At 39.5% G+C, this 25,324-nt stretch overlaps 1 protein-coding gene and 1 long non-coding RNA gene across 10 annotated transcripts in view; one reads left to right on the forward strand and one right to left on the reverse strand.

The window, feature by feature from the left end:
- The window catches only part of KCNMA1 (potassium calcium-activated channel subfamily M alpha 1), a 1,011,367-nt gene that overhangs the window by 305,226 nt on the left and 680,817 nt on the right, over positions 1–25,324 (reverse strand). For all 9 annotated transcript variants that reach the window (XM_059729759.1, XM_059729758.1, XM_059729760.1 and 6 more), the window contains one exon: positions 203–313. In XM_059729759.1, the coding sequence (XP_059585742.1) occupies positions 203–313 (111 nt within the window). The remainder of the gene's footprint in view (positions 1–202; positions 314–25,324) is intronic.
- LOC132251144 (uncharacterized) overlaps positions 1–25,324 on the forward strand; it is a 65,389-nt gene that overhangs the window by 34,202 nt on the left and 5,863 nt on the right. Inside the window, exons 2-3 of the long non-coding RNA XR_009462998.1 lie at positions 10,477–10,590; positions 22,494–22,612. This is a non-coding gene — a long non-coding RNA (uncharacterized LOC132251144). The remainder of the gene's footprint in view (positions 1–10,476; positions 10,591–22,493; positions 22,613–25,324) is intronic.

The following is a 25,324-nucleotide window of genomic DNA, read 5'->3' on the forward strand; positions in this document are numbered from 1 at the left end:
AAGGGCCAGAATTTAACTGCTAGGGTCGAATTCATTTCTGCAATAAACTCACTGAAGTCAGTGGAAACCACTGGAGTTATAGGAGGAATAAGTCTCATGATCTAACCTCTGTCTTGCTTACTCCAAGGAATCTTTAGTAACGTTTAGAAATCTTTCAATCAGTGAGAAGAGTTTAAGGTTTCTGGCTTGCAGGGCTACTCACTTATGCAGAAAGACGATTTCCACGTTCACATCATCCCTATCCTTGTGCAGGAAGTCCTTTAAGAAGTTCGACACACTTTCAAGTGTTATGTGACCACAGACAACAATGTGCCTGTTACAGAAAAATTCCAGTTAATTTTGCACTTTAAGCAAACATAAAACAAGCAAATAAGCAAGGTAAGTAGTTGGCTGAAGGAGAAAGCATTAGTGTTTTGGGGTTTTTTTTAACACTTATCCCCTAAGGTTGCAAAGGAAAACAACAATGCTAGAAGATACTTTGAGGTTGAAAAATATATGTAGGCACTCACCTGATACCACAAAAGACCATTTGACTAAGTAGTTTTATGCACTTAACAATAAGAGGCACTATTTATGTCTACACTTACATGCTGTATTATCCAGTCCCTTTCAGAATCATATTTCTCTCTTTTATATATCCTTCCTCCACTGTTCAACATCCTCTGCTGAGATTTATTATTTAAATTTTATTTTTTTTTGACATACAGCTTATCATGTAATGAGACAACAAATCTCCCTGAAATGGTTCTGGTTTTTTTTCCCTGATTGGAAGCAGACTGATAAATCAGTATACCCAGAGAAAAGCTTGACAAGTTATAGACCATAAGCAGAGAAAGAAAAATTTACATATTCTACCATAACTCCTAGTGGGAATACTTTACTATAAGTGGATATTAAGTAATGCTACCTTGCAATGGACCAACCACAGAATCAGAGCTTGCATAGATAGTGATAACACAAAGGTCCCTTGCACTCCAGATTTTTTTTCTATTAATACCAAAGGAAAAAACCCAACTATATCCAACATAGAAACAGAATCTATTTCTACTTGCTGATTCCTGAAAGACTTAGTGAAAGGTCTCAGTTCATACACTTCTTAGAAACTTAATTGTTAGTCACTCATTGCAAAATGTTGTCCAAGAACCTGGTCTAGAGTATTCAAAAAATTCAGTTTCCACCACAGTACAGACTAAAGAATGGCTTTTGTTATGCTTATCAGTACATGGGAGACACTGCTACTGAAGGTGTTTCCACAAGCTATATTTGCAACTGCCCAGAAAGACAGAGTAGTGGACATGTGTGTGCAATGTAGGGTATAATTACATAGCACAATGCAAACATGCCAAGATACCTGAGCTAGTCCATTCTCAGTAAGACTAATTAGTCTGGAAAGTACACCACAAACATAGCTAAACTGTTTCTCGTACCCAAGCTAGCTTGTTTAGAGCTAGTTCAGATATCTCTACAAGATACTGCACTGTGCTCATATTCCTAATTGTTAGGGTGGCAGAGTCATACAGTAATCTGACTTCATTAGAGGCAGTTAGTCTACACACAGATTGCAACAAAGTCCAAATTTTCTAAAGCTACTGGCTGGCATCTGAGGTGTCAGCAGGTGGCAAATATGAAGGTAAGTAATTTCAAGGGTAAAATGTAGACAGTCCAAGTCTTTCTTACTTCATAATTGTTCTGAGCACATTCCAATAATGCAGAAGCCTCATTGGCTGGAAGCAACAAATAATAGGTGGCAGAAGTAATTGCTTATGTAATGTGCCATTAAGGGCTATTATGGGAGCCTGTCCTTGCTTCATGATTTGGTGCTTGACTAAGTACATGAGAATAACTCAGGGAACTCACTAGTAAAAGGATAATGATGCAGAACAAAGAATAAATCAATAATGTGCATTATGTAGTTAATAATATTAGCATCATGTAGTGTTATTTTTGCAGTGCCACAGCCAGTGACTAGGAAAGTAAAGCAAAGTAAAGTCTGATACTAATCTAGTACAGTTTATGATACTGTTTTACCATTACCACTTTGGTTGTATACATACTGTGGCATAGGGCATTACAACTGTATTTAACAGCACAATTATTTCAAACTCTTCTTCTGTATAGCTCTTTAGTGGCAACCTGCCAAACCTTGTATATATAACATCAGAAAGTAAGAAAAATCATAGACTTCTTGAAGCTTTAATCTTCACCATATACCAGCAGAGATTAAATTATGTTTAGGCTGTACTGGGTCTACCACAGGACCTGGTTTTACAAATACTTTACTTCATTCAGTGCTTGTTACTGTAATTGCTTGGTTTATCTCCAACAAGATTTGGCCACAAACTATGTTTTTCATAGTAAACACAATACTGGATCTACAGACTGCAAACTTGTAAACTACTAAAAGCAGAAGATGAAGCTTCCTTTTGTGTTGCAGAAGATGGAACACACATCAGCAGCAAATAATTGGTCACCAGCATAATGAGTAAAATACCTGGATCCCTTTGTTGGACACGGTACTTAAAAGCTGCCTACTTGTACCCTTACATCTTAGCAAAGTTTAAAGCAGTCTTCATTTTGGGGCAGGGTTATTGTAGAACCCACCACAGGTTTGGGAAGTTGCAAACAGCTCTTTGGCATCTCCTGCTCTCAGATTTTCCCAGAAACATCATTAACCCATTGGACTTGAGACACCTTGTCATAACTTTTGTAAATTAAGTGGCACCTAATTTAAAAAAACAATTTATATATTACAGTCCTCACCTCCTGGAAGAAGGGCCAGGCAGTGGGGTGAGGGATCAGCCAGGCAGGGACAAGCTTAAACCTACACTTACTAATTATCTTCTCACACTTGGCTTATCTCCTCAGGCCTAAAGTCACCTTTCAAAATACCTGGTGCAACTGCAGTGGAACTCACTGGCTCAGAAGGTGCAGTAAACTCATTAGTCAAATTACCCTGTATTGTTCAAGAGAAAGTCTGATTTAGGGAGGCAATGACCCTTACATACGTGATCAAAAAGAATGACTGAACACCAAATTAGATGCTAGAAGGATTCTTGGGGTGATATCTTTTATTGGACTAAATGCAATAAACGATACTTCCTACAAGAATCCTTGCATCTCATATAAGGCCTGGCCTATCACAGCTACAGCATCACTTCAACACCAGCAAATTAAATGCTGGCATTCATAGTGGTCAATATTTACTCTTGTGGACATAAATCATGGTCAAGGAAACATGATGTCAGTAGGTTACTTGTGTGTGAAACTAACAGGTTCTCACCAGCTTTCTGAGAAATCTTCTATCTCTGGGTTTCATAGAACAGAAAACAGGCACTTATCAAAAGACTACCATGAAATCAACAAGGTTTGAGCCTTGGGTTTTGTTTGAAAATCAGAAACACTTGCTGCTTGTTGTTTGTACTACAGTACGCCCTGGAGAATTGCTATAAATATAGGGCAAAGCAGCCCATACTTGCCGTAGCCATGCCCTTTAATTAAAATATTTACATACCCCCAACAAGTCAGACTTTCTACCATATGCACAGGGATGCAACTACTTCACAAAGCTAAAAACTGTTCCAAACCAGCGATGAGCAAGCCCTCAAAACGGCTTGGATACATCCTCAAAATCCAGATGCTGATTTAGCAAATGTAAATTCTGAACTTTTTAAGTATGCCAAATTGGACTAGCATCCTTAAAAGTCACAGATTTCTTGTGGTATTTGTGGATTCTTCCTATGTCTGCTCCCAACCTGTACCAAGCATTGCAAAGGCAAAGGGAAATGAAAAATAAGGGCAAAAATAAGCAAATAATGTGGATTCTTCTGTAGCTTATTTTTCTCAAGCCGCTTTATCATTCCCGGATCAGGAATTGAATTTCTCTCTGTTCAATGGATGTAATATTTATGGCAATGGATAAAGTCCTGTGTCCAGACAGTTACGTTTTTGTTATTGCCTTGTAAAGTCTTTGAGCCTTCAGCCTCACTTGCTCTACATAGCCCCTAAGAGACAATTCCACTGAATAACAAAACGCATGTACTTCCTGGTTGGGAAAGGTGGTTATAATAGAAAATATTTTGTCTATCTTCAGTTTCCACTTTGTATCAAATAGGGATGAATGTAGAGCAAACTAAAGGACAGCTCATGGCTATTAAGCCACTGTCCAAATTTGCAACAGCTGGAACTCAGAGGCAGTTAGTTATATTCAATTGCTTTGCATCTTATACAGACATTTAATTATGGCTAACCTGCTACCATTCTGATATAGTAGTATTTTTTGCCCAATTTTGGCCTGGTATAAATAACTGCATAAGGCTCAAGGCAGTGGGAAATCAGGGACACTGAGAGATTGCACTTGAGAGCATTAAGAACTGGGATTATTCAGAGTTACTAAAAGTGACTTGCACAATGTTTTTTTCCTTGTATACCCAAGTTGGCCTGGTCAATATCTGTCCCTCGTGTTGTACCATTTCTACAATGAGAAAGGGGAAAAATCATATGGTTTCAGAATAATATTCCTGGGATGCTAACAGTACAAAAAAATATTCCTTTAACAAAAATGATATTTTTGTTCAGGAGTGTGTGACAGTGAGAGAGAGATTGAAACCAGATTGTTTTCTTGTGCAAGCACTATTGTTAGGTACATTATCTAAGAAAAGTTAGAAAGCCTATATTATTCAACCTGCCCTGTATCTGATTTGAAACTTCCTCTTGTGTGCCAATAATCATTCCCTTCCCCCATACCAACTATTTATAATAGAGTGAAAGTTTTAAAAAGACAGCAATTCAGTTATGCATTCTGATATGACTGATAGTAAAATAAGTAGTAATTTGGTATTTGGTATTTAAGAGACTTGCTTTGATGTTGGCAGTTTATAAAAGCATTACCAAGAAATTTAGATGGAAACTGCATGCTCTAGTTAAAAAAAAAAAGTTACAAAATCTAATATAGTATTTACTGCATTTTTTTCTTTTATATAAATGAACTTGACAGATATTTGAAAGTTTAATTTTAAAAAATAGAAACAGTTCTCCTGGCAGTGATGAAAACCAAAGCCTTGTAGCCCTGATTCTGCAATTTCATTTGCAGAGTTGGTCATCAGTGCTCTTGTATAGTTCCCTTGACTTCAAAGGGACTCCATGGAGGTCTACATGGATCAGATTGCTATATGAGTGGCATAAGAAAAGAACTAAAACTAGCTATATAAACAAAGCACTCAAATTTCATGGAGTGGCATGGAAATATGAAAAACCCTCATAAAAATCAAAAGCAAATAAGACTGTGAATATTATTTTTAAATGACTGCAGCTGCTTAAGGTTGAATTAAACCTTGTATTCATTTTCCATCTCACTAATATAATTATTATTTAAATCCTTTGAATTTTTAAATGAATTCAAGGGCAGAAGAAGATGTTCAGCTATCTTTATTATTTGTAAGTATTGAGGACAAGATTAAATTAATTTTTTGGTTTTGTTATTTCATTTTTTTAACTGAGATTACACCAGCGATGAAACTAGTTTAAAAAATCATTGGGATTTTACAATACACAAAGATTCCTGTTTTGGAAAGGATCCCTTTCCAAATACTCTTATACCCTCTAGCCCTGCTGCAGTGAGCACAAGTGGATCTAGAGGTCTCCACTGACTTTTCCCCAACTGCCCACATTGGGACAGCAGGAAAAGAAGCAATAGCAGGCAGGGGAGGTAGGAAGGGGAGAGGAGGTGCCTCTGAACACCAAGGGAAAAGGGTTTAGGGGTGAGTCACGTGCTTTAGGGACTTTAAAAATTCTCTGGAAGCTCCTGCAGTGCACTCCAATCCAAAAGGGGGGTGCAGCTGCACCACTGAACCCCCTCTAGATCCACCCCTGTAATGTGTGTGTGTGTAGAGATATCATAAGATACATATAAAAGAGATATCAGCCATTTCTAGAGACATCTACTTTTGTACAGTAAGCACAAATATTTACAAAATGTTCCTATTACATGTATAAATTGGTTAAGGGGGTGGGGGGGGGGGTGGACTCCTGGATTCCTAAAGTGGAATATTTGAGAAAACACACAATTATTCCATGCCAGCTGCAGTGTAAATGAAATCAGCTATAAACTGAATATGTTTTTTCTGACAAGCTTTCCTCTTTTTCCATGGCACTTTGTCCAGACAAGACGATTCAAAAGGCAAAACTCTTGGTTGTATAACAGGGACTTCTTCCCATTACTAAGGGGCCAGGAAGCCCAGGGGTAATTGGCTTTCCCTAGACCTTGGGAAAAGGTAACATGGGCAAAGAGCCCTGGAGTGAAATGGATGCCCATCCCAAGGGTAAGCAGTGACTGAGCAGACTGGGGGCAGAAGTGGAGGGTCAGGTGATCCAAGAAGAGATTAATTAGCAGGGATTCAGGCTTTCCATTTGCGGCAGAAAAATGCAGATTTTCTCCTTTAGCAAAGAAAAGGGCAGATTTTCTCCTTTAAAGGAGAAAATCACAGGAAACGGTGGGATCCCCTTGCAGGCTGGCAGAGTTCCAGCTGGCAAGGGGTCACAGGGGACAGAAGGAGAGTGATCATGATAGAGGGCACCACATGCATGTGTGTGTACATAGATGCACATGGCAGCTAGGCAGTAGTGGAAAGCAGCTTGCGCAAATTCCTCCAGGAAAGGGAGGGAGGGGAGGGAGGGTGCACAGGTCATGCATTGAGCAGGGGGAGGGGTGGCATAGGCACAGCTCTCACAGGTGGGAAGGGGCACAGGCAACAGGGTGGGGGCTAGGGGTGGATCTCTTTGAGATCTGATCTCCTTGAGATTTCTGCACCCACATTGGGGAACAGTAATGCAAGCCAGGCTGGACCAGGTCTGGAGGAGCTGCCTCTGCAGCCCAGCGTGCAAGACCTGGTGCGGAAGAGAGCACCGTGCTGCCATGTCAAGATGAGGTGCAGCAGTGGCAGACTTCTGCTGCCAGGTGGGCAGGGGGCTGCTGCTGGATGGTCAGGGTATGCCTCAGCTTGGCAGTCTGGTGCTACCTCCCATGCCAGGTCCTGCATGTTAGGCCATGGAGACAGCTCATCAGGAGCTGGTCCAGCCCCGCTGCAGACCCCATGCCCCACTGTGGGTGCAGAAAACTCAGGAAGCACATGCCACCCTCATCACCCCACACATTGCCTGTGCCTCTCCACCCCCAATGTCACCTATGCCCACACCCCTCCTCCCCACACACTGGGGGAAAGGGACAGTGAGTTGGAAGTGAGGGGCACTGGCAGGGCTGGGGCAGGGCACTGGCATATCAGGGCTGCTTAGTACCACAAAACAGTGTGGGGGGAACAGCCACAGCTGGTCATGCATTCTGGTGAGCAAAGTGGGCAGGGGGAACTCTGATCTTCTATGATAAAAAACCCAAAATCAAATGCCAAAATGTATAGGTATTTAGCATTCTATTATATAATTGAGGCATTGGTAGGCTTCCAAATTGCTTAAAAATTGTAAATACATCAATAAAACATTGGGCACCTATATGTGAACGCTAAAGCTGCTCTGACACGCTGAAATTCCAACGCGTCAGATTGAGTCTGCTTGAGCGTGGCAACTGCAGCACTCCAGCAACTTCCTGCATCTTGTGTATTAGCATCCCTACATTTAAAAATGGTGGTGGGGGCGCTTGAAATAAAACTCATTGTACGAGCTTCAGCTAAGTGTGCAGACGCTGATACAGGAGATGCAGTGGTGTTTTAATTACAGCAGCTCTCAGAGTTGCTCTAATTAAAGTGCCACCCCTCACCCCCAGTGCACATGTAAAAGTGCCCACTGTGTTCAACTGATACCTATATATATGTCATTTTATTTTAATCATAGAAAAACATGGATTTTGCATTTTTAACTCTCAGCATCTGTGATTTTTTAACAGATAATTTGCAATTTTTAAACAGAGAACACCAGGATCCGTGCTAATAAGCACAAGGCCTGAGCCAGTGGGGGCAGTCTGGTTGTATGGCCCAGAGGAAGGACTCTGAGCTGCAGGGAAGTTGAAGGTAACCCTGCATGCCAGACAGGAACAGATAAATGCCTCAGCCCTTTGGGGTAGGGCTTCTGATGGGCAAGATTCACCCTAGGAGGGGAGCTCCTTGTTTTGGAGAAGACACTCAATGTTTTTGGTTTCAAAACATGAAACCTACCCATGGGGCACTCTACTTCATACTGGCTGCCAACTAGACACTGAGTCATTGATTACTACCTGTTGAGCCTGATGATGCAGCCCGCTATCCATCTTACAGTACATTCATCCAACTTATGCTTCCTTAGCTTGTTTGCAAGTACCCGGTGGGAGACTGTATCAAAGGCCTTACTAAAATCAAGGTGTATCATGTTCACTGTTTCCCCACATCTACAGAGCCAGTTATCTCATCATAAGCTGACCCCAGGCTGAGGTGCTCAGCTAAAGTAAAGTGGGATAAGGCCAGGGGGCCTCAGCCCAGGCAGGGGCCTACCATGTAAAACCTTACTTGCCCTCTAAGGGCAGCCTCCCTGTCAATTTATAACATCAAGACTTGGCAGGTGAGAGGCAAAAAGGGAAACAAAGTGGGCCTAGGAGGTAGCCAGCAGTTGTGGCTTTGCTGCTTCAGCACTGAGAGCATTACAGTTGTTTATTTTCAAAGAAATTGTATCCATTTTTATTGGAACAAATATAAAGAGCAGGGGGAAAAAATCACCCAGCTATTCTGTCATAATAAATCTGAGAGAGTAAATTGAAAATCTGTTCAGCATTCACTGAATATGTATTAATTTTGTCAAGTAAGTAAATGAAACATGGCATGTATTGATCTAGAGGTCTCTGTAAAACTATAATATTTATATCAAATACATATACTTGAATCTCTTTTCTGTCTTCCTGCTTAACTTTCTAAACATACCTCTTTTACTGACCATCCTAGTTCTCCTCTATATAGGAATAGCAGGTAGATAGTGGGAAATGTCATTTGGTACCTAGGATATGTCCCAGTTTTTCATAATTATAATGACAGAAAAGTTAAGTTACTACCCAAATTTTACATTTTTCCTAATCAAATGAATCTCTGTCACTTTACTTCCCTTAAAACTGTCTAGGATTCTCTAAAAAGACTGGTATTGTTGGCTTTCTTGTATTTACATTTTCAACATGTTTAGTTCAGCTCAGATTCCAAGGTAGTTAAAAGAAGACACCAACTCTAGTTTCTTTTCCTGTAATAACCAATCCCGTTTTCTCCTTTCATTTCCAAAGACCAATACCTTAGCTTTAGCTATGTTGATTTCTAAGCTATTTGTAGTATAATACTGACTTTCTTGTTTATGTTCCAGATTAGCTGAGCATATTCTCTCTCTATATATACAACATTGTCAGTCGTTGTATATATCAACTACTTATGATTTATGAGCTGTCCCTCAAGTTGGTGTTCATTCAGGTTCTGATGTAGCAAAGCCCTTTCACATGTGTGCAAGTCCATTCCTTTTTAAAAATCACTTCAGCTTAACTTTATTATTCTTCCTCTATTTAAATTGGAAGTGGCGGGTGAGGAGTAGAAGAATGGAAGAATGGATGTTCTTCAGTCCTGTGATAAGTAGCTAAATCTGAATATTTAGACTATTACCATAAAAGGGAGACATACATACTAAAACAAAAAATGACATTTTACTTCAAAACGAAGTTCCCTAGCCTACTTTGAAACATGCAATGTTTGCCAAAAATATGTCATTAAATGCCTTATGCACAGATTATGCCCTAAGAATCTTCTAGCAGAAAAGGGACAATAGAAAAACACAAGGATATTTCACAGTATTTGTGTAACATCACTTTGAAGGTATCACTGCATTCCTGCTTATTTTTGCCTGCCTCAGGACTGTCAGATGAAGCTTATGCATTACTTGGCAAAGCGATCAGGACCAAGTAGAAAATACAGTTGTACCAAAAATTCTAACTTCTTAGCTACTGCTGAAGTACTCACTAGTTAATGAATACTTCAGCAGTAGCTAAGAAGTTAGAATTTTTGGTGGAAATGGCTCTGCTATACTGCACCATATCTTGTGACAGCCAAAGCCTGATTGGTATTTCTTAAAATATTATGCACTGATGCTTTTATATTCCTCCTAACTGATTTTTATTGCAAGCATGGAAAGCTCCAGCTACTATATTTTTATCTGTCTCTTTATTCTCCTTCAGCTCTTTCTCATATAGATTTTCATCACAATGCCTATCTACACAAAGACCCCATCTCCTGGCCCAAAAGTATACTGCTAGTAGACACAATGTATCTCAACTCGTACAATTAAAAGAAATACTCTTAATTTCAAACTTAATCCTGTTTAGCTGGTCTTGAGTGACTATGCTTCCTAATTTCATTGTTTTACCCAAAAAGGTACAGAAACTTATTTCATGTGTGCTTAGCTGTTATCAACAAAGCCCATCTGTTTTGAAATTTAAGTGTCTGTTTTGAAAGGTAAGGGTCTGTTCTCTTACAGGTTGGCTGATCTCCTATGCACAGCTTTAAACTAGGTTCACTGTGGGACGGGGATGCAGACAACAGCAAGAACCTAGGATCAACAAACCATGAACCATGCACTTGAATATCCCATGTAAGTACTAAGGGGCTCAATGAATATCAGGATGGGGTGGCACCAAGGGCACCCATCGGGGGGCCCAAGTGTCTCTATACTAATGTTAGGAGCATGGAGAACAAGAAGGAAAAACTCACACTCCTGCTTGCAAACAAGAACTTTGACTTGGTTGGGCTAATTGAAACTTGGTGGGACCCTACCCACGATGGAGCAGCAAGCATTGAGGGATATAGACTGTACAGACGTGATAGAGTAGGGAGAAAAAGTGGGGGAGGTGTTGCTTTCTATGTTAAGGAGCAATATACATCTTCCATAATCAAGATGGGACCAGAGGAGGGGCAAATTGAGGTACTGTGGGTCAGAATGCAAGAGGGCTGGGGGGAAAGGGACTTGGTGGTGAGGGTCTACTATAGGCTGCCACATCAGGAGGATGAGTTGGACCTGGAATTTTCCAGAAAGCTCTCAGAGGCTATACGGTCAAAGGACATGGTTGTCATGGGTGACCTAAACTACCCTGACATCTGCTGAGAGAAGCAGTCAGCTAGATCCAACCATTCACGTAGGTTCTTAACCTGCATACAGGACCTTCACCTAACACGGGAGGTATATGGTCCCACTAGGGGAAATGCCTTACTGGACTTGGTACTGGCTACAGGGGATGACTTGGTGGGGAATCTATAGACACAAGGTAACCTAGGGGATAGTGACCATCATTAGATTGAATTCACCATCTGGCATAGGGTGGGAAAGATAACCAGTAGGGCAGAAGTGCTAGACTTCAGAAAAGATAACTTCAGTGTGCTCAGGAGATTACTTAGTGAGGCACTGAAGAACGTTAGCATTGGTGAGATGGGAGTCCAGGAAGGATGGTTGTTCCTAAAGGGAGCATTTCTACAGGTGCAGAAGGAGACAGTCCCATTGCACAGGAAAGGGGGCAAAGAGGCCAAGAAACACTCTTGGCTGAACAGGGAAATCCATGAAAACCTAGGGGCAAAAAAGAGGCATATAAGCTGTGGAAACAGAGGGTACCTACATGGTCAGGTAGGTGGCAAATTGGTTTAGAGGTCATACCCAGAGAGTAGTGGTTGATGGGTCGGTATTGACCTGGAAAGATGTGGGCAGTGGAGTCCCACAACTCGGTCCTTGGACCTGTGCTGTTCAATGTCTTCATCAGTGACTTGGTTGAGGGTGTGGGAAGCACTCTTTTCAAATTTGCAGATGATATCAAATTATGGGGTAAAGTTAACATGCTAGAGGATAGGGAACAAATCCAGGCAGACCTGGACAGGTTGGAAAAGTGGGCAGAACAGAATAGGATGTAGCTCAACAAGGACAAGTGCAAGGTGCTGCACCTAGGGAGAAGGAAGCACCAGCATGCTTACAGGCTCGGGGAGGACCTTCTCAGCAATGCAGCAGTGGAAAGAGATCTCAGAGTCATTGTTAACACCAAGATGAACATGAATCATCAATGTGAAGAAGCAGTCAGTAAAGCTAACTGCACTTTATCATGCATTAGCAAGTGCATGGCAAACAGGTTCAGGCAGGTGATATTTCCCCTCTATGCAGCACTGGTCAGGCCACAGCTGGAATACTGTATTCAGTTTTGGGCGCTGCACTTCAATAGGGATGTGGACAACCTTGAAAGGGTTCAGAGGAGGGCTAACTCGTATGGTTAGGGGCCCGCAAGCAAAGCCCTACAAGGAGAGATTGAGGGCCCTGGATCTCTTTGGCCTCCACAAGACAAGGCTGAGACGTGATCTTGTGGCTGCTAAATTCTTGTGAATACTATGATCAGATAGCAGCAAATTTAAAGCTTAAAGTAAAAAAAAAGGGGGGGGGGAGGGCTGAGGGGGAGAAAGTATGACTTGTGGCTGCCTACAAGTTCAAGGGGTGGGGTAGGTCCCAGCCCTCTGCCCCCATCTGCAAGTGGGGCAGCTGGCAGCTAGCTCACTCCCACCAGTGGGTTGAGGCAGGGAGCTGGGAACTGCCCCTCCCCTGCAGCTCTTCTCAAGTCCCCTGCCCCTGACTGGGGAGCCAGGGCCAGGAGCTTCCTGCTGCTGGGGCAAAAGGACATTGTCCCCACCCCAGCAGGAGGCAGCCACCAGGGCAAGGAGACAGCTGTTTCTTGGTCTCGTGCTCCCTGCCAGCTCTTTGGCTAGCATCCACGGGGAGCCTAGAGCTCCCCAAAGTGGTGGCAGGGGCCCATTGCAGGGTTGCAGGAAACCTGGTGCAAAGCAAATCTTCTCCCCAATCCCCACATGTGTAGACACCTGCCTGAAAGCACTTACTCCAGAGTAGTTTACACCAGAGTAAATTTAGGCTGGATCAAATGCATGTGTAGACACGCCCACAGAGATCCTAAGCCCTACAAACAATAGACCTTTGTAACAAAGGGATACTGGGTCCCCATACTGGCTGAGACATTTCTTCAGCTTGACTGATGGCAGGTATTCATGTTAATTCTTTTACTGATAGTTTTGAACAACTCATCCAGCTGAGCTTCAGAACCTTTTTGTTCAACAAGAACAATAGACATGAAGCTACAACTATTGCTCTTTGCTTTTCTTTTTTGAGATTATGTCAACATATGCACATCTTCTTGTTATACAGCTTGAATATTCCTAGTTTTAGGAACTGAAACACTAGCATGTTGTCAGTAAAACCGTTTGTTAAGGTTTAAATTTTTTAATGATGAAAGCCAGTATATATAACCATCATGCCTAAAAAGTGGAGACAGTCATTCCATGCACATTTGTTGCCTAACTCCTATCACATCTTCACCGACTTGTTCTTTTGGCAGTTAGGCTCCAAAGATATGCCCTCCCTCACTTGAACTGGAGATGTGATTGCAACATAAAAAGACATTGCCAAGATATGGTTACCCTAGCCATCTTAGGGAATGAGAGCAATGAAACTATGGTAGCACAAGTTTCAGTCTCCAAATATCTACCTTAATATCTAAATTAAACCTGGTTTGGTCTATAGTCATTACAGTTACACTTCCCAACTGTACTGCAGACAGACCCTATGCCAACACTGTTAGTGAAATTTAAGCTCCTAAATGCCTCAATCAGTTTTGAAGGTGGCACCTTCTAAGTCATTTAGGCTCTAAATCCATAACCCAAAAATCTTGGATTAGGGTCCAAGAACTCACAAGTTCTAACACAGTCTTTTATACAACATTCACTGTTTAGTAGTGCTGAATTACTGTGTTAAATATCTTCAAAGTTTGGTGCTCAAAGTTTGACACTTAAATGTTTGGTAACCTAATAAAAATTACTTTATTTTTAGAGGTGTGTTTCACCAAGAAACTCCACTAAAAGTCACTGGGATAAGTAGGGGCTCTGTATCTTTGAATGTCTATTCACTTTTACTGACTTGCCTAAATGCAAAATTTAGGCTTCTTGGTTTAGAAATTTTGGTCTCAACCTTTCACATCACAGTTCTCCTAATCTGTCCCATATGTATGTTAATATAGAGGGAAAAAAAACCAAAAAAATTATTGATCAGGACAATAGGCAAACAAGATTCTTTGGCTAAATGTGATATCTTTTATTAGACCAACTAAATAGTTAGAAAAATTGTTCTTTGCAAACTTTTGGGCACAAACACCATTCTTCAGACATATTAAGAGTCTGTTAGTGAATTGTGAGCTTTCCTGGGTAGAATAGAAGCCAACATGCAAAGTGCAAAATGCAGGTCTGTGAAAATGCAAATGCCTGGCAGTGAGGATCAGAGGGGTGGAAGACAATAGGTGTGAGGGAGAGGGGAAAAGGGAGAATGTTGAAATGGTGATAGAAGAATGTAGCTGGTAAAATGCAGACAAGTTACCTGGGGTTATCAGATGCCAGGCAAGTTATAATGTGCCATAAATCCAATGTCTATATTCAGTCCATGATTTTTTGATCTGAACAAAGATTTCTTAGGGTGGTATCTTTTTGGACAAATTATGTAGTTTGGATAAAATCAGACAAGCATCTGCATGCAAAATATTCTTCCAGAAGACAGGTCTTCACAAAGACCTGAGAAAGAATGCCTTGCATCTGAAAGCTTGTTTAACTTTATAGTTAGTCCAGTAAAAAGGTATCACCTTAAAAAAGTCTTGGCTTCTTGCATAATTTCTAGACCATCTTGGCTACAAGACTAATCTGGACAGACAGTCTCATTTCCAGTGAAGTTTCCTGCTCCTGTAATGATGAATTATGCTGGAAAAATCACAGAATCTTTAAAACTGATATATATTTCTAAGGCTTCCAACCATACTTACCAAAGTGATAGTGACAGTGTGGGAATTGGTTGGTATTTGGGGCACTCAGAGGTAGAGGTGCTACACTAAATGTATTTAATATATTAGATTAAGACAATGGAAATTCACTTGCCAGGTTTACTTATGTGCAATATCATAAATATCAACCACCAAAATGCAGGTATTGACTATAGTATTAAATTCCACTTATTGCCAATATCAGTACAGAATTAAAAGCCAAGAAACAAACAAGTCAAATTATTTTCTTCTCCCATTATAAAAATATTACATGACTTGTTAGGTGGGCTGTAGTTTGATAAACCATGATTTTTATTTATTTTGTCTACCCAGCATTTTCTATTTCTGAATATATTTAAATACTGGAAACTTCCATTTATACCCACATCTATCAATGTGTTATATAATTAATTAATCAATCCTCCTGGTGTAAAACTGTATCAGACAGAAGAATTGCAGAATTCTGATGGATGTAAATATGCAGTACTGTTAAATGCAAGATGCTTGTTAGCTCACATAGCATATTAATAGATCTAGCAGGAGCCCTATCCTGCTCAAACTGATGTCAATGGTGTTTTGTCATTTAACTTCAAACAAGAACAGAATTAAGTTGTAGGTACTGATGACTTAATCCTGGTGACTTTAACAGGAATTACTAGAGATTACTATACCATTGGTTCAGCTACATCATATAGTATATTTCAGGCAGACATATTGACATTGTGTTTTTATTTTGTACAAACATTTTTAAAAGACTTGTCAAAATGTTTTTAAAGACTTGTTTACCTTTTTTTTAAAATTCAATGAGGTCTACTCAGCATGACTGCCTAGTAATAATTTTATTAATAGTGTGAGCTTAGTTTTATTCATTTAAGTGATTTTACCAATAGGGCTATGCCAGTAAAATTCCAAGCATAAGCATTGCTTTACCCCCATCGACAGTAACAGAACTGCATCTGTACTAGGGTGTTTTGCTATTCTAGACAGAAGGCTATACCAGAAAAACCTTTCTGAGTATAGGCAAGGCCTTCTTTACAACTCTTTTCACCTTGATCTAAAAAAAATGACAAAGGTGACTAAATAATATCATTCCCATTTTACACATGTACAGAAAAGTGAAATTATTGCTCATGGTCACACTGAGAGAAGTCAAATACAGATCTGGGAAGAGAACGCAGACTTCCAATCTCCCTTAAGAGTGCCTTCCATTTTAAATCTTGATAGTGTAGGGTTCATATAAGGGTATTATTAAATTTAATTCTGATCTCATACACTGGACTATGGGGGGCAGACATCTGTACCCTAAGAGAAGTTAACAGTGAACTATCTGATTGCAGGGTTTTACTTGAATGTCAAAAATGTAAACAGGGAATCCTTTTTTTCCCCTCAGAGTCATGTCAATAAAGACTGGCAGAAGTGGACCTCATTTCTCCTTTTAGAGTTTTCATTCTGGAAGCATAGCAATAATTTCTTTAATGCAGGATTCACTTAAACTCATCCCAACACGTATTATCCCTACCCCAACAGCACTATTTCCAGAGAATGGGTAGAGTGGAAAATATTTTAATTACTTAATCTTACCTTCTTTAATAATTATTTAGGTATTTGTACATTGCTTATATTTAAAGCAAGTCATGAAACAAAAAGTTAATAACTCCCAGTATGACACACACCTATGGATCTTTGATAAAGAGGAAATTTCCTAATTAACAGACTTCTTTTTCCACCAAATTCTATAATAGTTAAAGAAGACTCAGCTGTAACTCAAAACAGAGAATGAATATTGGACCTTTCACTCTCTACTGTACCATTATTGTCCCCACCTAAAATATTCTTGTATTCACGTCATACACTACAACATTTAGACACAACACACCTGTATCAACATAACAATGAGCTGTAAAATTTAGCACAAAGAGAGACAAAAACTACTGAGTGCTGTGACATGCAAAAGGAGAACATGCTAGAAGGTTTACAAGACAACACAGGAGTAAACCATATCTCTAGCATTAGCACTTCAGAATCAACACGACTTTAAAACTACTGCTCTAATCCTTCCAAACAATCCAAACAAGGATTTCTTGCAGTACTTTGTGCAACAGATATCAGTGTTTAGAAGATACCCTGCTATTACTTTTGCAATCAACTGAAATAATTTGCTCTTTTATAGTCAGTTTGTATATTGTTTAGCCTGGAACATAAAATGCTTCCTAAACTCCTGTTCCCCTGCCCCACCATTTAACAAGCTGTTTCACCTTCATAAGTGCTTTAAATATTTTTTTACAAGGCTTCATCTGTGAAAAGCTAAGTTTTGCATTACTTGCATAACATTAAATTACTAAAGGCTTTAAGAGTTCAAGTATTTCATGCATGACTGAAAACAGTGCATGTCTCACCACTGAAATCACCCCCACATTTTTATGACTTTCTGCAACATAACGTGATTGGAAATAAAAGTTCATAATTTACTAAAGCTAAATTTATTCAGCACTTCTGCCATCTCACGTTGCTCTCTGTGGAATGTCTACTTAGTAAATCATGGCCTCTTTATTTTGTGGAACATGGTAAGTCACTGCAATCAGAATACCTCACAGACCAGAGTTTTTTTTTCCCTTCCTTGGCCAGAATTTGAACAGTAACAGCTGCCATCATGATGTCAAAATCAAAAAAATAAAATATTTTTAAAGTTTAGGGATAAAGTAGGAAAACTTTGTATTTTGGCCCTTTTTTACTTAGAAATATAGTCATTTTTATTGTTCTAAGTGGATATGCTTTGAGACCAAGACTACAAGGCTTATAAATGTTCTCACAAATAAGTACCTACATTTCTATCCCTGGTTTTGTAACACTTGTTATATATTTAATAAGCATACAGAAGAGAACGGTGGCAGAAACAAAGCTGATAAAAAAACTGCCCTCTGTTCTATTAGTTCTGTCTGTCAATCTATTTAACACTTATCAGGTTTTCTGTATCACTAAGTGGGACTTCATTTGAAACTGGGGGCTTAGTTGAATGTTTAGCAGATGGGAAACAAGAGATACCCTTGGGGATCATAATGCAACCCATGTCACATTCTCTTATTACATTCTCATCCCACTAGAAAATAATATTGTACATATTGTATCAAATTATTTAATATGATAATCTAATGTCACTTTCTTTGGAGCTGTGCCATTCATTATTTCAGCTACGAAAAAATCAAGGGAAATTTGCCAAGGTATTTGGCCTTCTAAAGGAATCACTCTAATTTCTAATCAAACCAGGATGTCTAATGAATCCAAGATGGCCTGTCAACTTAAATTATCTGTTTGTCTGTCTGTTTACTGTATCTATCTTTCCACAGTTCTTTTTTATCTCTGTGAATTTCAGCTATTGAGTCCTGTGTTTCTTCTGGAAGGAACCTCTAACAGATGAACTTTCCTGATGATATGCTGATGATTTGCTAATTTATGACTTGTAAATTTAAGAAATCTGAAGACATCTCTGGGAAATAAAGCAGATCATGAAAGAGGAGAAATAAAAGATTTTAATACCTTACATAAGGAACTGAGATTTGATTAAAACATAAGCCTTAAGTACACATATAAACTAGAAATATATATCAGGATAACGTAAAGTATTTCTGAATTGAAAATTTAAAATGCTGTCTTGCAGAAATATTTGCTATCAAGGGCAAGATAGTATTTATTATTTATATATATATATATATACACACACACACATACATATATACACACACACACACACACACACATAACAACTCTTTATATTGCGCTCTTCATCATTAGCTCTCAAAGCACTTTTTGAAGAGATCAGTAGCACTATCTCCATTTTATAGATAGGATGAGTGTCGGCAAGGTAAAGTGACTTACCCAAGACACCCAAAAAGAGAGTGCGCTGGAAACAGAACCCAGATCTCTTTATTTGCAGCCCAGCGTGCTGGCCACTAGACCACATAGATTCTGCTTATCTATATATCTAATTATATTAATTCCAAGCTACAGTATGCTCACTTAACTTGTGAAGAAGTTCTACTACAGTCAACAGAGATTTGTATGAAAAGGGCACATGGGATTTGGCCCTGAGTATTATAGACTAATTTAACAACTCAAAGGTGGGGAAAAAAGTCTATAGAGATATCTAGCCTATCTATCCCCCTGTTGATGTATGAATGTTCCTTACAGTACATTTGCTTTCGTTTTGTCCAGACTATAGTTTTCCCATAAAAAATATTAGAATGCATTAGAATTAATTCTCATCACATGGGCCACAAAGGAAGTGTGTTCAGAAAGAAAACAACTGAATAAGGACAATCTCCATTCTCAGATTAAGAAGTACATAAATGTAAAATGACAAGTTAATTAGAAATGAGCAAATCAGGTAAGATGCATTAAGAACCAGCCCAGAACTTTTGCCAAAAGTCTAGCTGAACTTGGGTGTAGGTTGTAGCCGTGTTGGTCTAAGGACATAGGTAGACAAGGTTCTTTGTGTGAATCTGATATCTTTTATTAGACCAACTTAAATAGTTGGAAAACAATTTTTAAGCAAGCTTTCAGGTTCAAAAACCCTTCATCAGGCTAAGGAAGTTTCAGCAGTTGGTGTGTGCTCTTCCTGGATGGAATGAAAAGTAAAGAAGCCAGAGGCTGGGCTGGTGTGCATACAAGACAGGCAGTCAGCGAAAATGTAAATTGAGGAGTCAAAGGGTGAAAGACAGTGTGGGTCGTGGGGGAGAGAAGGAGAATGAATAGTGGAGAAGTACCTGGGGAGTCAGATGTCAGGCAGGTTATATAATGTGTCATAAATCCAATGTCTGTATTTAGTCCATGATTTTAAGTATCCAGGAGGTTGATGAAGTGGAGTTCATAGGCTCGTCTCTGTGAAGTGTTTTGTAGGTTTCCTTTGAGGATCAGGACTGAGAGATTGGAGAGAGAGTGGTTTTCTTTTAAGAAATGCGCCCCCACAGGTAATTGGGTATTCCTGTCTGATAGATCTCCGGTATGCGTTCATTCTGGTGCGCAGTTGCTGTTTGGTCTCTCCTCCGTATTTTCCATCAGGGTGTTTGGTGCATTGGATGAGATATATTACATTTCTGGAGGTGCAGCTGTAAGATCCAGGAATGCTGATGGCTCTGTTGTGGGGTGTAGTAATTGTGGGGGTGGAGATGTGTTGGCAGGTTTTGCATTTCTTGTCATGGCACGGTCTGGATCCATTTGGTGTGTTCTGGGCCTGAGGAAGTTTGCTTCTGGTGATGAGGTTAGCAAGGTTTGGTGCTTGTTTGAAGGCTAGGATGGGTGGCTCTGGAAAGATCTTTTTAAGAATAGGGTCTCTTTCTAGTATGGGGTCCAATTGTTTGAGGATTTTCCGTACGGGCTTGAGGGAGAGGTGATATGTCATAACCAGCGGTGTGCAATTTGTGGGGGGGTTTCTTCTGTACTGCAGTTCTCACGTGGTATCCAGGTGGCTCTTTCAAACATGTGATCTGTCTCTCTGGAGGAGTGTCCTTGTTGTGTGAAAGCCTTTTTAAGACTGGTGAGGTGGCAATCCCGGGTGTTCTCTTCAGTGCAAATGCAGTGGTATCTGAGGGCTTGGCTGTATATCACAGCTTTTTCGGTGTGTTTCTGTTGATTGCTGGTTCTGTGCAGATATGTATGTTGGTCTGTGGGTTTCTTGTATAACATGGTCTGTATTTTATCATTCTGGATACTGATCATCGTGTCTAAAAAGGGGACGTTGGTGCTGGAGTATTCTAGAGAAAGTCAGATGGAGGGATGGTGATTGTTGAATTTCTGATGGAACTCAATCAGAGATTGCAGATTTTCAGTCCAAATGATGAAGATGTCATCAATATATCTTAAGTATAGCAAGGGTTTGATGGTGCAGTTCTTGAGGAAGTCTTCTTCCAGGTGGCTCATAAAAAGGTTGGCATACTGTAGGGCCATTTTGGTTCCCATACGTGTTCCCGTCATCTGGAGGAAGTGTTGGTTATTAAACGTGAAATTGTTGGGTGTGAGGATGAAGGTCAGTATAAGTGTATAAGGTCAGTAATATCTTTGCATCTGTATTCTGAGTTGTAATCTTGTTCCTGTAGATATGTAAGGCAGGCTTGGATGCCATCCTGGTGTAGGATGTTGGTATATAGACTGGTAATGTCCATGCTGGCTAGGAGGGTGTTGCTGGGAAGGTGGCCTATGTTTTTAAGTGTTCATAGAAAGTCTGTAGTGTCTTGGACAAAACTTGCTCTGTGGGTGACGAGCGGTTTTAGGATTGATTCAACAAAACCTGATATTTCCTCAGTTAGGATCCCATGGTTGGATATGATAGGTCTGCCAGGGTTCCCTCATTTGGGGATTTTAGGGAGCATGTAAAAAGACCCTGGGTTAAGTATCGGGGGAATCAAGGTCTGTAGTTTTCCTTGTAGTCCTGATGGAAATGATTTGATGATATTGTTGAGTTTCTTGGTGAAAAGAGTAGTAGGATCTTCTTGTATTTCTTTGTAGCAGGTGGTGTCAGAGAGTCATCTGTTGGCTTCCTTTAGTCTTCACGGTTTAGGATGACAATGGCTCCTGCTTTATTTGCTGGTTTTATTACTATCTGGTGGTTAGATCTTAGAGACTCTATGGCCTTTTTCTCTGGTAGAGAGAGGTTGTTATGGTGGCGTGTGTACTTGATTATTTCACTGTTCATTCTTTCCCTGAAGCAGTCATTGTAATGGTCAAGGTAAGGGTTTCATCCGCTGTGAGGTGTCCAATCTGATGTTTTGGGGGTTTTTTGGGGTTGACCTTTTCCTGAAAGTTGTCAGAGGATGAGTTGTTTATGGGAGTGGATTCAGTTTGGTCATGGAAATATTCCTTGAGAATATTTCAAGTTCAATATAACTGAACTTGAAACTTTATGAACTTCACAAAATTTCCTTTGACTTTTTGGCTTTTTTGTTTAAATCATTTCAGATGTCTCCATAATCCCAATTTTGGAGGGGATTAAAAGTGGAAGTTCCACAATACCACAACAAAGAACATATTTGCAAATTTTCCTTACTCAAACTCAAGAATTTTATGCGAATAACTGCTCACATAAGAAATCCAGCCTGAATTTTGTACTAAAGAGGTTGGTTGATTGGTTCAGAAAAGAATCCAAACCCAAATGAATTAGAGATTCTCCCAACCTTCTAAGGCTTGTATGAATAGATTGACTTGGAAATGTATTGGCTGACCGTAGAGACAAGCTGCAAGCTTTCTCTACACACCAAGAGAGTTGGTAGTGGTATGCTGATTGTCTGTTAGTTCTTTTAAGATCAACTGTACTTTGCTCAAAAATGTCCCATGTAAGCTAATTCACGAGTGCTGAATCAGAAGGCACAGTAGCTTCTCACAAGCTGGAAATTTTAAGTGATAAGGACTATAGATAGGACATGGGAATTGGTTGGCACTCTCAACACTCCTCAAAAGGGGAATGATCAACCAAAAAGAAACAACACAATCTTCAAGTTATGGAATATCAATTAGTATCTAGTAATACTAATAGTAAAAAAAGGACTCCTCACTTTTGTTTCCCTGATCAACAGGTTCTATATTATATTGCACTACATAGATCACATAAACTTTTCTGTCTCTTCACTTTATGTCTCATCTAACATTTTCTCCATCTGTTTTCATCTAGTATTTCAACACTGATAACTCCTGTGGTTGTTCTTCAACATCCTAGAATGTCACTACTTGAATTGACAATTACTTGCACAGCCTCAACCCTTCTAGCACGCAATATATCTTTAAGGCCTGGTGAGTGTGTATTTCAGTGGCTCTCATGTTTCATTTAGTACAATCTGTAACAAAATACATTATGAAGCAGTTCAGTAACATATTAGCTGCTACCTATACTTTATAATTAGAAATTATCTATGAAATTACCTGAATGCAGCTATTGTTCAGAAGACACTGCCTACTTATTTCTTAATGTTTTGCAGGGTTTCAGTGTGATAAACCACTTATAATATTGCATGCAGTTTTATCTGTGTGATTATGTAAGATGAGCTATAAGCCAGACAATAATATTTAACCCTGTTTCAAATTTCTCTCTATTATAAACCTACACATAGCCTTTCAACCGCACAAAACAAAAGCAACATGAATCAATTGTCACAATGCACCTTTCAGGTAGGTAGATACTGGTCTACTAATTATAACAATACATCAATTGATGCACAGAGAAATTCTGTTGTTACCACTTGCAGAACAATGAACCACTGACAGAGTCAGAAATGGAATCAGATTGCTGATTCTTTTTGTGATGAGATTGCTAGCACTCTAACAGCTATACTCTTTCCCTTCACTTCCAGATATTAATGGTCTAATAAAGCAAGAATGAGAGTTGTCAATTCATGAACTGCACTTTCACAGGCATTAGTGGGAACTTCACAAGAAGTCAAAGACAGACAGTAGCATATGCAATATCTTTTTGCATATATATTTGCAAAGAAAAGGTAAAAGCAATCTGGTCCTTTAAAATAAATAGGAAAGAAGAAGTGGCTGAACAGGTGTATAAATGCAAATTCTTTGGGTACATGCAGATTCCTGGGACCCAATCTATGGTCACATGGCTTACTTTAAGCCATGTGATCATAGATTGTGTCCCACTTGTGCAGACATTTGCCAGGGCTGGGAGTTGTTTCTGGAATGTGATCTAAGTTGGGGCAGGGGAAGGGGCAAGCAGGATCAGAGGGACTTAGCAGGTCCTCCACAGCAGCTGGCAGGTCCAGCATGGGTTACTGGGATTGAGGAGAGCTGGTGGATATGCATGGGGGGGGGAGGTTTCCACTCATGGTTGGAGGGTCAGGGGAAGTAGAGCTAAAAACAGCCTAGTTACAGTGCAAGCTGGAAGTAGGAAATGTACAGCCCCAGGGCTGGGGGGAGTAGCTGGGTTTTCCCAGCTCCATGGCTGCACTCCAAATGTGTACACGTTTGGCAAAATAGGCTAACCAATGCCCAATCTAACTTAATGGATCTTCTCAGGTGAGCTAAGTTAAATCAAACCAGACATTTTTTGCCTGATCTAACATCCCTGAACATCTGTACAGATTGGCATTTAGATCACCCTACCTTAGTTAGGTCAGTCTAAGTGCAACTTCTGCACACACCCTTTGTGTACTAATGTAAGCTCCCTTCCCTTCCATTTAGCTGCACACTCAAAGTAGAAAACAAAGCACGTAATATTTTGTTGTAAATCTCCTTCTTAGTAACATTAGAAAGTCATGGGTTTTCTCTGTTTTAATTTGTCCCTCATTCCTGAACTTTATTTTCTACTTTCAGCTTAGATTGTCATTTTGTTTTAAAGTTACTAAACCCAGATTCTGTCTTTCTAATTATTGCTTTCTACCCACAGGCTCTTTTAGCTACCAGTGACTAGAGGAAGGCATGCATTTATTTATTTGACTTGGGTATAACTGTAATTTTAAGAAAACCATTTTAAACTAGTCCACAGACCACCTGACTCTAGTGTATCAGGCAAAAATAGTAAAAAACATTACTAGAGCATGTGATCAGTTCAATCAGCTTTTAAAAATGGTGCACATTGCTTATAGAAAATAAAACTATATATTGAGTTTTCTACGCCATTCTTGGTCTTTTAGTGCTGTTGTTATAGTGCATTGGGTTATATCCATATCAGATCCAAAAGGCAACAGGTTTGGACAAGCACAGTGTTTGTTTGGGAAACCACAGTGCACTATTTTGTAAAATATGAAACAATAAATAGTACTGTTTATCCAATTGAGGAAACTTCCTTCACGGTCAGCATTGAACCAGTGGGAGCATAATTTTGAAAGTCTCAATTTTAGAAAGTTGCAAAGCTAAGCTTCTTCCATCTAAGCTAATTAAAAATCCTATAGGAGTTTTTGCAATAGAAACTCTAGCATCCTGAGTAAAATTTCACTGGTGATAATTACATTCTTCCTTCAAACTAGACAAAAATGATTTGTATAAAATGTTTGAGCTATTTGAGGACCTTTCTGGCTTAAAGGCAATGTGTAACTATTAAGATCACCCCAACTGACCCCAGCTTTCTTCTATATGTTAAACTTCCAATTGAAGAAAAGCATTTTATTTCATAGTGTCAATGTCTGTGGTTGTGTGCACATCCATAAAGGCACAAACATATGCACACATTTTATAAGATGTTTTTGTGTTCCTCTTTCTCTCTTGGAGAGAGCACAGCATAAACACACATATAGGCTATTTTAAGAGTCTGAACAACATCTTTCAACAAAGTTTAACTATTTTCATTTTGTACACACACTTAATGTCTGGAAACTTTTTGACATTAGAAATAGAACAACTGTAGTTTCTCATTATGTTTGCTGCCAGAATCTATGCTTGGTTGCTCAACTAAAGACCTTATATTACTAATTACTACCACATGCCCATATCCCAAGCGAAGGAAAACTTATTGGTTCTGACAGCCCATTCTCTCAACACTGAATTCCAAATGAAAACTCA

This window comes from Alligator mississippiensis, chromosome 6 (genome assembly GCF_030867095.1).
Source record: "Alligator mississippiensis isolate rAllMis1 chromosome 6, rAllMis1, whole genome shotgun sequence".
Classification (NCBI taxonomy): domain Eukaryota; kingdom Metazoa; phylum Chordata; order Crocodylia; family Alligatoridae; genus Alligator; species Alligator mississippiensis.